A 13605-nucleotide genomic window follows, 5' to 3' on the forward strand; every position below is an offset into this window, starting at 1 on the left:
AGGGTGCAGGCAGGGTGCAAGTAGGGCGCACTCAGGGCACAATTAGGGTGCTGAGGTCAGGGTGCTGGGGGTGCTGGGGGTGCTGGGGGTGCTGGCAGGGTGCTCAGGGTGCTGAGGGCAGGGTGCTCAAGGTGCGAGTAGGGTGCTCGGGGTGCACAGGGTGCTCTTAGGGTGCAGTCAGGGTGCAAGTAGGGTGCTCTCAGGGTGCAGGCAGGGTGCTCAGGGTGCTCAGGATGCAAGTAGGGTGCTCAGGGTGCAGGCAGGGTGCACCCAGGGCACAAGTAGGGTGCTGGGGGTGCTGAGGTCAGGGTGCTGGGGGTGCTGGGGGGGTGCTGGGGGGGTGCTGGGGGTGCTGGGGGTGCTGGGTGCTCACCCACGCACTGCAGGTGCTCCTGCTCGTAGTAGTAGCCGCTGGGGCAGTAGCAGCTGAAGCCGGGGGCGGCGTTGATGCAGACCCCCCCCCGGCACAGCTGCGGCGCGAACACCCGGCACTCGTCCACATCTGGGGGGTAAGGGGGTAAGGGGGGGGGCGACGTCAGGGGGAGGGTCCTCGGAATTGGGGGGGGCACCCCCGAAACGGGGGAGCCCCTATATAGGAGGGGAACCCCAAAATAGGGGGGGTATTGCCCCAAAATAGGCGGGATGCACCCAAAAGGGGAGGGGCGTAACCCCACAAAATAGGGGGGGCATCCCCAAATTGAGGGGGCACCCTGAAAAATGGGGACATCCCCAAAATGGGAGGGGTGAGTCCCCCAAATGGGGGCCATTCCCAAATTAGGGGGGGTGAGTCCCCAAAATGGGGGGCATCCCATAAATGGGGGAGCCCCAAAACAGGGGTGGCATCCCCAAAATGGGGGGGCATCCCCAACATTGGGGAACCGCTAAATACAGGGGGGAGCCCCTGAGTAGGGGGGGGAGTCCCTAAACGGAGGGAACCCCCAAATGGGGGGGCCCCATCGCTGTGCCCCCCCCGCGGCCGCACTGACCTGCTGCTGAGCCCTGGGGCCCCGTGGTCTGGCCGGTCCCGTGGGGGCAGAGGGCTCGGTGCTCGGCTTGGGGGGGGGGACAGAGGTGTCACCCCCCCTGCACCTTGGCACCATCCTGACCCCATCCCCAGCCCATCCCTGTCCCCATCCACACCCCGATCCCAATCCCATCCCATCCCAGTCCTAATCCCTGGCAATACCCACCCCAATCCCAATCCCTTTACAATCCCATCCCCATCCCCATCCCAAATCCCATCACCACCCCAAACCCATCCCAATCCCTTCCCACCCCAATCCCAGTCCCATCCTCATCCCATCCCCATCCCATCCCCATTCCATCCCAGTCCCAATCCCAATCTATCTCAATCCCATCACCAACCCCATCCCAATTCCATCTCCACCCCCCCAATCCTATCCCAATCCCATCCCAATCCTAATCCTATCTCCATCCCAATCCCATCCCATCCCAGTCCCAATTGCAACTCCAATCCCATCGCCATCCCATCCCATCCCAAATCGCATCCCATCCCACTCCACTCCAATCCCAATCCCATCCCATCCCATCCCAGTCCTATCCCCATCCCTTCCCATCCCAGTCCCAATCCCCATCCCCATCCCCATCCCTGTCCCCATCCCCAATCCCAATCCCAATCCCCCATCCCCAATCCCCATCCCCATCCCCATCCCCAATCCCATCCCCAATCCCATCCCCATCCCCATCCCCAATCCCATCCCCATCCCCGTCCCCATCCCCAATCCCAATCCCAATCCCCCATCCCCAATCCCCATCCCCATCCCCATCCCCATCCCCGTCCCCATCCCCATCCCCAATCCCAATCCCAATCCCCCATCCCCATCCCCATCCCCAATCCCATCCCCAATCCCATCCCCAATCCCATCCCCATCCCCAAACCCATCCCCAATCCCAATCCCAATCCCCCATCCCCAATCCCAATCCCCCATCCCCAATCCCATCCCCATCCCCATCCCCATCCCCAATCCCATCCCCAATCCCATCCCCAATCCCATCCCCATCCCCAATCCCATCCCCAATCCCATCCCCAATCCCATCCCCATCCCCATCCCCAATCCCATCCCCAATCCCATCCCCATCCCCATCCCCAATCCCATCCCCAATCCCATCCCCAATCCCATCCCCATCCCCATCCCCAATCCCATCCCCAATCCCATCCCCAATCCCATCCCCATCCCCATCCCCAATCCCATCCCCAATCCCATCCCCAATCCCATCCCCAATCCCATCCTCAATCCCCATCCCCATCCCCATCCCCAATCCCAATCCCCATCCCCAATCCCACTCCCACCCCAATCCCTTCCCACCCCACGCCATCCCCAATCCCCTCCCCCCCCCATAGCGTCCCCATGTCCCCACCGGTTCCAGGCGTGGGGCACGGCCTCGGGGGGGGGCAGCGGACCCCCCAGGCGCCCCCCACGCTGCAGCAGCACTGCTGCCGGCTGACGTTGGGCGCCAGCACCCCGCAGGCGGGGCTGAAGCACGCCGCCAAGCCCGGGGGGGCTTCCACGGCTCCGGGGGGGGCCGGAGGAGTGGGGTCGCTGGGGGGGGTCCCCCGCATGTCCCCGTCACCGGATGGAACTCGTGCCCCCCGTCGGGGCAGAGGCAGAGGAAGGAGCCGTCCACGTTCTCGCAGCGCGCCGCCCCGCACACCCCCGGCAGCGTCGCGCACTCGTCCACGTCTGGGGGGGAAACACGAAGGCGGGGGGGCTCAGTGTCACTCTGGGTGTCCCCCCCCTGCTGTCCCCGCTGTCCCCGTACCCTGGCAGTGGTGGCCGTGCCGGGCGGCCTCGTAGCCCTGGTGGCAGGCGCACTGGAAGGAGCCGCGGAGGTTGTGGCAGGCGGCGTGGGGGCCGCAGCGGGACCCCCCCTCGGCGCACTCGTCCTCGTCTGCAAGCGGGGAGGTGACGTTTTTTTGGGGGGAGGGGGCGGTGGGGACATTGGGGGGGGGAGCGTGGAGCCGTCCCCCAAAAGCTCAGCCCCATGGGGGGGTCCCCACTGTCCCCCGATGGTCCCTGCTCTCCGTCTCCATCCTGACCCCATGGAGAAGCCCCCCTGCACCTCGACCCCATTGGCTTGTCCCCAGTGGCCCCATTGGCTTGTCCCCAATGTCCCCCATCGTTTTGTCCCCATTATCTCCCGTGGTGTTGTCCCTGATGTCCCCTGCTGCCCATCCCCATCCTGACCCCATAGAGAAGTCCCCCTGCACCTCGACCCCATTGGCTTGTCCCCAGCATCCCCGTTGTTTTTTCCATGTCCCCCATAGCTTTATCCCTATTGTGCCCCATTGGCTTGTCCCTGATGTCCCCCATGCCATGGCCCCTGCTGTCCGTCCCCCTCCTAACCCCATGGAGAAATCCCCCTGCCCCTAAACCCCATAGTGGTGTCCCCGCTGTCCCCTAGGGCAGGGTCCCCTCAGCCTCTCCGTACCCCCATCCCCATCCCCGTGCCCCAGTCCCTGTCCCCATGGCCCCATCCCCGTCCCCATGGCCCCATCCCCGTCCCCATGGCCCCGTCCCCGTCCCCATGGCCCTGTCCCCATCCCCATGGCCCCATCCCCGTTCCCATGGCCCCATCCCCATCCCCATGGCCCCATCCCCATCCCCATGGCCCCATCCCCGTCCCCATGGCCCCGTCCCCATCCCCATGGCCTCATCCCCGTCCCCATGGCCCCATCCCCATCCCCATGGCCCCGTCCCCATCCCCATGGCCTCATCCCCGTCCCCATGGCCCCATCCCCATCCCCATGGCCCCGTCCCCATCCCCATGGCCTCATCCCCGTCCCCATGGCCCCATCCCCATCCCCATGGCCCTGTCCCCGTCCCCATGGCCCCGTACCCTCACACCCCCCGCCGTCCCGGGGCCGGTAGCCGGGCTGGCAGGGGGGCACGCAGCGGTAGGATCCGGGCAGGTTCTCGCAGCGCTCGGCCCCACACAACTCGGCCCCATGCTCCTGGCACTCGTCCACATCTGCGGGGACACCGGGGGGACCCCAAGCATGGGGGGGGGACAAGGTGGGGAGGGGGATGATGGGGACCACGGCCCCGGGCAGGATGAGCCCCGTGCGCATCACAGCCCTGTGTGCGGGTTCCCATCCCTGTCCCAGTCCCCATCCTCGTCCCGTTCTGGTCCCTGGACCTGTCTCCATTCCCATCCCATCCCCAACCCCATCCCAATCTCACCCTAATCCCATCCCAATCCCATCCCAATCCCACCCCCTATTTTCATCCATTATTGGTCTCCATCTCCATCCCCATCCCAATCCTGTTCCAATCCCACCCCCATCCCCATTCCAAACCCATTCCATCCCAGTCCCAGTCCCAGTCGCAGTCCCAGTCTCAGTCCCAGTCTCAGTCCCAGTCGCAGTCGCAGTCCCAGTCCCAGTCCCAGTCCCAGTCTCAGTCCCAGTCCCAGTCCCAGTCCCAGTCCCTATTTTCATCCATTATTAGTCTCCATTTCCATCCCCACCCCAATCCCATCCCCATCCCATCCCATCCCATCCCAACCCATCCCATCCCCACCCATCCCCCTCCCATCCCCATCCCAATCTCACCCCAATCCCATCCCCTCCCATCCCCATCCCCATCCCAGTCCCAGTCCCAGTCCCAGTCCCAGTCCCAGTCCCAGTCCCAGTCCCAGTCCCAGTCCCAGTCCCAGTCCCAGTCCCTATTTTCATCCATTATTAGTCTCCATTTCCATCCCCACCCCAATCCCAATCCCATCCCCATCCCATCCCCATCCCAATCCCACCCCAATCCCATCCCCTCCCATCCCCATCCCATCCCCACCCCAATCCCACCCCAATCCCATCCCCTCCCATCCCCATCCTAGTCCCAGTCCCTAAACCCATCCACTATCGGTCTCTATCTCCATCCTCACCCCAATCCCAACCCCAACCCCAATCCCAATCCCCACCCCCATCCCCATCCCCATCCCCAATCCCAATCCCCAAGCCCCCATCCCCATCCCCATTCCCATCCCATCCCCACCCCAATCTCCTCCCATCCCCATCCCCATCCCATCCCAATCCCATCCCAATCCCATCCCAATCCCCTCCCATCCCCACCCCAATCCCCTCCCATCCCCATCCCAATCCCACCCCAATCCCATCCCCTCCCATCCCCATCCCAATCCCAGTCCCTAAACCCATCCACTATTGGTCTCTATCTCCATCCCCAACCCCAACCCCAACCCCAACCCCAATCCCAATCCCAATCCCAATCCCAATCGCAATCCCAACCCCAACCCCAACCCCAACCCCAATCCCAATCCCAATCCCAATCCCAATCCCAATCCCAATCCCAACCCCAACCCCAACCCCAACCCCAATCCCAATCCCAATCCCAATCCCAATCCCAATCCCCGCTCACCCTCACACCCCCCGCCGTCCCGGGGCCGGTAGCCGTGCTGGCAGGCGGGCACGCAGCGGTAGGATCCGGGCAAGTTCTCGCAGCGCTCAGCCCCACACAACTCGGCCCCGTGCTCCTGGCACTCGTCCACATCTGCGGGGACAGGGCCACCCTCGCCGCCAGCCCCAGGGTGGGGGGCACCCAAAATCCCCCCCCCCCAACCCCCCAGCCCCTCACCGTGGCACTGGGCCCGCTCGGCGTCGGTGCGGAAGCCGGCGGGGCAGTGGCACTCGAAGGCGCCGTCGGTGTTGGCGCAGCGGCCGCCCCGGCACACGTCCCCGCGCTGGCACTCGTCCACGTCTGGGGGGGGACACGGGGTGAGGACGGGGGGGACATGGGCACGGGGTGGACGTGGGTACAGGGGGGGGACACGGGGACAGGGGGGATACGGGGAAAGAGGGGGACACAAGGGGCTGGTGGCACCCCGTGGTACCCGGATGCGTGGGTGGGCGGTGGAGGGGTGGGGTGGGATGGGATGGGACTGGGGTGGGATTGGGATTGGGATGGAAATGGGGATGGGGTGGAAAAGGGATGGGATGGGATTGGGGTGGGATTGGGATTGGGGTGGAAAAAGGGTAGGATGGTGATGGGATTGGGGTGGGATGGGGATGGGATTGGGATGGGGATGGGGACTGGGGTGGGAATGGGGATGGGATGGAGACAGAGATGGGATGGGGGTTGGGATTGGGGTGGGATGGGATGGGGACAAGGAGAGACATTGGGATGGGATAGGATGGGGATGGGATTGGGATGGGGATAGGATTGGGATTGGATGGGGACATGGATAGGCACGGGGATGGGATTGAGTAGATTAACTGGGACTAAAAAACCGCAACTGGAATAGAAACCACAATGAGAATGGGGACTGCAATGGGATCGGGATGGGTATGGGGACGGGGACAGGGACAGGGACAGGGACCGGGACCATGCCGGGCTCTGACCAACGCATGCGGTGCCCTCAGGGGTGCTGGCATAGCCCTGGGCGCAGAGGCAGCTGTAGGAGCCCTCGGTGTTGAGGCACTCGCCGTGGGGGAAGCAGAAGTCGCCCTCCAGGCACTCGTTGACATCTGTGGGCAGATGGGGGCCGTGGGGGGGCCGTCGGGTGTGGGGGGGACATGGCACCATCCCCACGCCGCCCCCACCACTCACCCGCGCATGGCGCGCCGCCGGCACCCACCCGGTATCCGCGCCGGCACTGGCAGTGGAAGGAGCCCTCGGTGTTACTGCAGCGGCCGTGGGGACCACAGGGCGAGCCCGTGGCGCACTCGTCCACGTCTAGGGGGTGGCACAATTAAGGGTTGGCCCCCCCCTCGGGGGGACAGGGGGGACGTGGGGGGACGCGGGTACCTGCGCAGCGCCCGTGGCGCAGCTCGAAGCCGTCGCGGCACGGCCGGCACTGGAAGGAGCCCGGCGTGTTGGCGCACTCCTGGCCGGGGCAGGCCAGGTGGTTCTCGCACTCGTCGATGTCTGCGCGGCACGGAGAGGGGGCGGCGGTGGTGGCACCGTGGGGAGGGCGTGGGTGGTGGCACCACGGACGGGGACACCACGGATGGGGACACCACAGATGGGGACACCACGTATTGGGAGGTTATGGATGGGTTCACCATGGATGGGGACACCATGGATGGGGACACCACGCATGGGGACACCACGCATGGGGACACCATGTATTGGGAGGTTATGGATGGGTTCACCATGGATGGGGACACCATGGATGGGGACACTATGGCATGGTGACCCCATGGCTGCTGACCCCATAGATGTTGAGTTCTTGGATGGTGGCGTTATGGCACGGTGACCCCATGGATGGTGACCCCATGGATGGTGACCCCATGAACGATGACCCCATGGGTGTTGAACACGCAGATGGTGTCCCCATACCCTTGGTGTCCCCATACCCTTGGTGTCCCCACACCCCGGTGTCCCCACACCCAGTGTCCCCACAGCCCGGTGTCCCCACACCCCGGTGTCCCCGCTCACCCTGGCACTGTCCCGTGGGCGTGCTGGCCTGGTAGCCGGCCGGGCAGATGCAGCGGTAGCCACCGGGCAAGTTCTCGCAGCGGCTCTGGGCGCAGGGCGAGGGGCTCTGGGCGCATTCATCCACATCTACGGGGACACGGCCACCTCAGCCCCATCCCCGTTGTCCCCATTGTCCCCCTCTGTCCCCCCCCCGTCCCTGCTGACCTTGGCAGTCGGTGCCGCCGGGGCCGGGCCGGTAGCCGGGGCCGCAGACGCAGCGGAAGCTCCCCACCGTGTTCTCGCAGCGGCCGGGGGCGCAGGGCCGGGGGCTGCGCCGGCACTCGTCCACGTCTGGGCAGGCGGGGGGACGGACGGCAATGGGGACAGACGGACGGACAGGAGCGGGGACGGATGGAGAGGTGGGTGGGAGGGAAGGGGGAGAGGGGAGTGGGGAGGTGGGTGCGCGGGGAAATGGGGGCAGGGGGAAATGGGGGCACGGGGAGGTGGGGGCATGGAGAGATGGGTGGGTGCGTGGGGAAACGGGTGCATGGGGAAATGGGGGCAGGGGGAAATTGGGGCTTGGAGAGGTGGGTGCACAAGGAAGTGGATAGATGGGGAAATGGGTGCACGGAGAAATGGGTGGGTACATGAGGAGGTGGGTGCATGGGGAAATAGGTGGGTGCATGGGGAGGTGGGCGCATGGGGAAATGGGTGCAGAAGGAAATGGGTGCGTGAGGAAATGGGTGCATGAGGAAATGGGTGGCTGCACGGGGAAATAGGTGCACGGGGAAACGGGTGAGTGCATGGGGAGGTGGGTGCATGGGGAAACAGGTGCACAGGGAGGTGGGTGCACAGGGAAATGGGCGCACGGGGAAATGAGTGCAGGGGGAGGTGGGTGCACGGGGACATGGGTGCCCAGGGAGGGGCCGGGCGCCGCTCACCGATGCAGTGGGTGCCCTGGGTGCTGAGCCAGAAGCCGGGGTGGCACAGGCAGGTGTAGCCGCCCTGGCGCGGGACGCAGCGCCCGGGGCCGCAGATCCGCGGGTTCCGCTCGCACACGCTGCCGGCGGCTGCAAGCGGGCACACGTGAGTAACACATGTGTGTGCAAACGGGCAGGCGTGCAGCTGTGCACACCTGTGCAAACATGCACGCATGCACACTGTGCACGTGTGCGCAATCAAGCATGCATGCAACTGTGGACATGTGTGCAAATAGGCATACAGGACACATGCACACGTGTAGGCGTGTGTAAGTAGGCATTGTGCACACGTGTGTAAGCAGGCATGCATGTAGCCGTGCACACGTGTGCAAATAGTCATGCATGCAAACCGTGCACACGTGCACAATATATTTAGCTGTGCATGCATGAGATGCACACGTGCTACTGCAGCTGCATGCAGCTGGGCAAGCCTGCAATGGTGTGCACACGTGTAACACGCACGTGTGTAACTGTGCACGCCTATAACTGTGCACAAACGAGACTGAATAAATGCAAATTGCACACGTAACTGCTTGCACATGTAACTGAGCACACGTGCACATGCAACTGCACACATGCAGCCATGCAAGCATGCAACCATGCACAAGTGCACAGCCACATGCACACACGTGTGACCTTGCACGCCTGTGCTGAGATGTGTATGTGCAACGGCGCAGAGCGTAACCACACGTGCAAAAAATAAAATAAAATGCACGCACACAGCTGCACACAGTGCAACCCTGCGCACATCTGCAACCATGCATGCGTGCAACGGTGCACACACGTGTGCAGCCGTGCACAAGTGCCCCAGCCCTACCTGGTGCCGGACCCTCCGGGCCGGGTGGCGTGGGGAGGGGTCCCAGCAGCCCCAGGGTGGGTCGAGGCACGATGACAACCTCGGGGGCTGGTGGTGGCACCTCGGGGATGCGCGGTGGCACCTCGGGGACGCGTTGTGGCACCTCGGGGACGTCTGGTGGCACCTCGGGGACACGTTGTGGCGCCTCAGGGACCCGCTGTGGAACCTGGGGGACATGTGGCACCTCAGGGACATGCGGTGGTGCCTCAGGGACACGTGGTGGCGCATCAGGGACATGTGGTGACACCTCGGGGACACGTGGTGGTACCTCGGGGATGCGTTGTGGCACCTCGGGGACACGTGGTGACACATCGGGGACCCGTGGTGGCACCTCGGGGACACGCGGTGGCACGTGTGGGACGCGTGGTGGCACCTCGGGGACGCGTTGTGGCACCTTGGGGACCCGCGGTGGCACCTCGGGGACAGGCGGTGACCTGCTGGGGGGCGGCCGACCGGGGCGCCAGCGAGCTGTGGGGCAGAGCAATGGGGTGAGGGGGGGTCCTGGCAGCCGGGAGGGGTGGGGGGGGACAAAGCGGGGGGGACAAGGGGCTCACGGGCGGCGGTCCCAGCTGGGGAGGGGACACGGGGACGCCCCAGGGGGACACGGGGCAGGTCCTGGCCCAGGTAGCGGGTGTTGTAGTGCAGGTCGGAGGCCGAGTAGTGGTAGCCGGGGCCGGCGGGGCAGATCTCCTTGAACCCCTCTGCAATTGAAGGGGGGGGAGGGGGTGTCAAAATGGACCCCCCCCCCAAAAAAATTACCCCCCTCCCCCAAAAAAAACCCCCCTCCAAAGGGTGAGCCCGTGGCTTTGGGTGCAAATCCCATGAAACGGAGGCTCCCCAAAGGGTTTTTGTTTTTTTTTGGGGGGGTCCGCCCTAAAGGGTTTTTTTTGGGGGGATCCCAAGGGGTTGGGGGGGTCCCGGGGGGGCTCACCGGAGCCGAAGGGGGGGCAGCGCTGGCACGCCGGCCCCCAGGCCTTGCCCACGCGGCTGCAGCAGCAGATCTGGCGGGTGATGTTGCGCAGGGTGGGCAGCGCGCAGCGCCCCTCCCGCAGCACCCGGTAACATGGCTCCCGCGCCTCCGAGATCACCTGGTGGGCTGGGGGGGGGGGGCGGGGGGGTGGTACCGGTCACCCTAATCCCAATCCCAATCCCAGTCCTAGTCCTGGTCCTAACCCCAATCCCAATCCCAACCCCAATTCCAATCCCAACCCCAATTCCAATCCCAATCCCAAACCCAATCCCAGTCCTAGTCCTGGTCCTAACCCCAATCCCAACCCCAATTCCAATCCCAACCCCAAAACCCCAATCCCAATCCCAATCCCAATCCCAATCCCAGTCCTAGTCCTGGTCCTAACCCCAATCCCATTTCATCCTGTTCCCATCCCAATCCCACCTCATCCTACTCCATCCCCATCCCACCCCAATCCTTTCCCCTTCCTCTTCCCTTCCCTATCCCCTCCCAATCCCAATCCCAATCCCAATCCCAATCCCTATTCCATTTCAGACCACCCCCATCCCCATCCCATCCCCATCCCCTCCCAATCCCAACTCCAACTCCAATCCCAACCCCTACTCCCTCCTCACCCCATCCCCATCCACATCCCAACCACAATCCCAATCCCAACCCTAATCCCAATTCCAACCCCAATCCCAATCCCTACCACAATTCCAGGCCCTGCCCCGACCTCAACCCCAACCCCAATTCCAATTCCAATCCCAATCCCAGCCCCAGCCCCTGCCCCAACCCCAATCCCAATCCCAATCCCAATCCCAGCCCCAACCCCAGCCCCAACCCCAATCCCAATCCCAACCCCAATCCCAGCCCCAACCCCAACCCCAACCCCAATCCCAACCCCAATCCCAATCCCAATCCCAATCCCAACCCCACCCATAATCCCAACCCCAACCTCATCCCCAATCCCACCCCCAACCCCAACCCCACCCCCAACCCCAACCCCAATCTCAACCCCAACCCCAACCTCACCCCCAATCCCAATCCCAATCCCACCCCCAATCCCATCCCGATCCCAACCCCAATCCCAATCCCAACCCCAACCCCAATCCCAGCCCCAACCCCAACCCCAACCCCAATCCCAATCCCAATCCCAATCCCAATCCCAACCCCAACCCCACCCATAATCCCAACCCCAACCCCACCCCCAACCCCACCCCCAATCCCATCCCGATCCCGATCCCACAGATGCAGCTGCTCCGGGACGAGTCCAGGATGAAGCCCTCGTGGCAGAGGCAGGCGAAGCTGCCCCGGGTGTTGGTGCAGAGCCCGTTCTTGCAGAACCCCCCCTCCTGGCACTCATCCACATCTGGGGGGGGGACGCACACACACAGGGTGGGGGTCAGCACCCCAAAACCCCCCCCATCCCCTTTTAACCCCCCCAAAAATAAATCTCCCCAAACTCACCCACGCAGGAGCCGTTGGCGCGGCGGAAACCTTTGGGGCAGGGGTGCTGCCCCACGGCGGGGGGGTTCGCTGCAAATGGGGGGGGGGAGGGGGGGACAAAGTGAGCCCCCCCCCCCACACCGCAGAACCCCCCCCAACCCCATAACCCCAAAAAAAAACCCGCTGCCTTACGGGGGTCGGCGTCACAGGGCTGGCACTCGTGCACCCCCCAGGCCACGCCGGCCCCCCGGCAGCAGACGTCCTGGGTGCGCAGACCGGGCAGGGGCGAGCTGCACTGCACGGGGCGGGGGGGTCGGGGGGCGCCGGGACCCCCCCGTGTCCCCATGTCCCCCCCCACGTCCCCATGTCCCCACCTGGATCCCCAGGTCCCCCTCCGTGTCCCCACCACATCCCCAGCCCCACATCCTCGGCCACCTCCCCGTGCTCACGGTGCCATCCCCATGTCCCCACCCCAATGTCCCCATCCCCATGTCCCCATCTCCACCCCAATGTCCCCATCCCCATCCCAATGTCCCCACCCCAATGTCCCCATCCCCATGTCCCCATCCCCACCCCAATGTCCCCATCCCATCCCAATGTCCCCACCCCAATATCCCCACCCCAATGTCCCCATCCCCATGTCCCCATCCCCACCCCAATGTCCCCATCCCATCCCAATGTCCCCACCCCAATGTCCCCACCCCAATGTCCCCATCCCCACCCCAATGTCCCCATCCCCATGTCCCCATCCCAATGTCCCCATCCCTGTCCCCATGTCCCCATCCCCGCCCCCAAGTCCCCATCCCCATCCCCATGTCCCCCATCTCCCCAGGCACAACTTGTGGCCATTTCCTCAAGTCCTATCATTAGTTATCTGAGAAAAGAGGCTGACCCCCTCCTCATCACAACCTCCCTTCAGGAAGTTGTAGAGTACAATGAGGTCTCCCCTGAGCCTCCACTTCCGCAGACCAACCACCCCCAGCTCCCTCAGCCGCTCCTCACAGGACTTGTGCCCCAGGCCCTTCCCCAGCTTTGTAGCCCTGCTCTGGGCACACTCCAGGGCCTCGATGTCCTTCTGGTACTGAGGGGCCCAAAGCTGAGCACAGCACCTGAGGGGCGGCCTCACCATGTAATACACAATAAATGTTTGTTCATTGTCTTTTGTATTATAAAAACAAGGAGTTCCGTTTGAGGAGCAGGAGTTGCGAAGGCTCCCTGCTGAAGTAAGGAGCTGGATAATACTTGGCTAGACACTATGAAAATTCTTTTGCTTAATGTAACAAAAAAGAGAACCCCCTCCCCTTCTCTCCTTCTGCATCTCAGTTGCCTCTTTCGTTCAAAGACCCTGCTGCAAAGCTCATGTAACCATCTCCTGATAAGTTGTTAAACTAGTGTATCAACATCCTGCCTTCCTGTCTCACGCTGGGCCAACATGACCAACTAAAAAAAGAAGTTGAACCACAACGCCGAGGAAGACTACGGCCTTCATCTTCACGACCACCAGAGGGACAGAGACGACCCCCTAGCAACAGTGCACACAGTCGCAGAATATACCAGGATGTGCTGCGTAATCCCGGAATTACCAAGATATAAAAAGGGACCCTGGGGGGGGTGAGGTGCGTGCCGTTGGTGGAGCCGAGACTCCGTTGCCGCCCAGCGCTGTTTTGCTTGCTGTTGCTTACTCAATAACTTCCTTTCTATTATTAATGCAATGCTCTCTGAAAATTAATTAAGGGGGCAACTTATAACACTGGGGAGCTCTGCTTGGGCATGGCTGGTGCGGCTGGTGGCGAAAGTGGGGTGGCTGGCGGGCAGCCTGCGATGGCAACCGATTGCGTTGCCCTTCACGGGCACCAGGCCTTGCAGCTGCCCCTGAGCAGCTCCTCTGGGAAGGATCCAGCGCTGAAGCATCTCACAGTGCTGGGAGCTCCCTTCACATCGGCCACGCTAATGCTGAAATTCCTCCTGTCCTCCTCCCTGCCA

At 63.7% G+C, this 13605-nt stretch overlaps 1 protein-coding gene across 1 annotated transcript in view; it reads right to left on the reverse strand.

The window, feature by feature from the left end:
• The window catches only part of LOC113840690 (latent-transforming growth factor beta-binding protein 4-like), a 56098-nt gene that overhangs the window by 9259 nt on the left and 33234 nt on the right, over positions 1–13605 (reverse strand). The window contains 21 exon segments of the mRNA XM_072029860.1: positions 374–502; positions 987–1052; positions 2380–2542; positions 2545–2702; positions 2782–2910; positions 3859–3990; positions 5391–5522; positions 5607–5729; positions 6371–6496; positions 6579–6704; positions 6777–6896; positions 7410–7535; positions 7614–7739; positions 8330–8458; positions 9186–9390; positions 9493–9692; positions 9779–9925; positions 10156–10320; positions 11423–11545; positions 11644–11712; positions 11815–11917. Coding sequence (XP_071885961.1) covers positions 374–502; positions 987–1052; positions 2380–2542; positions 2545–2702; positions 2782–2910; positions 3859–3990; positions 5391–5522; positions 5607–5729; positions 6371–6496; positions 6579–6704; positions 6777–6896; positions 7410–7535; positions 7614–7739; positions 8330–8458; positions 9186–9390; positions 9493–9692; positions 9779–9925; positions 10156–10320; positions 11423–11545; positions 11644–11712; positions 11815–11917 — 2797 coding nt within the window.

This window comes from Anas platyrhynchos, chromosome 33 (genome assembly GCF_047663525.1).
Source record: "Anas platyrhynchos isolate ZD024472 breed Pekin duck chromosome 33, IASCAAS_PekinDuck_T2T, whole genome shotgun sequence".
Classification (NCBI taxonomy): Eukaryota; Metazoa; Chordata; class Aves; order Anseriformes; family Anatidae; genus Anas; species Anas platyrhynchos.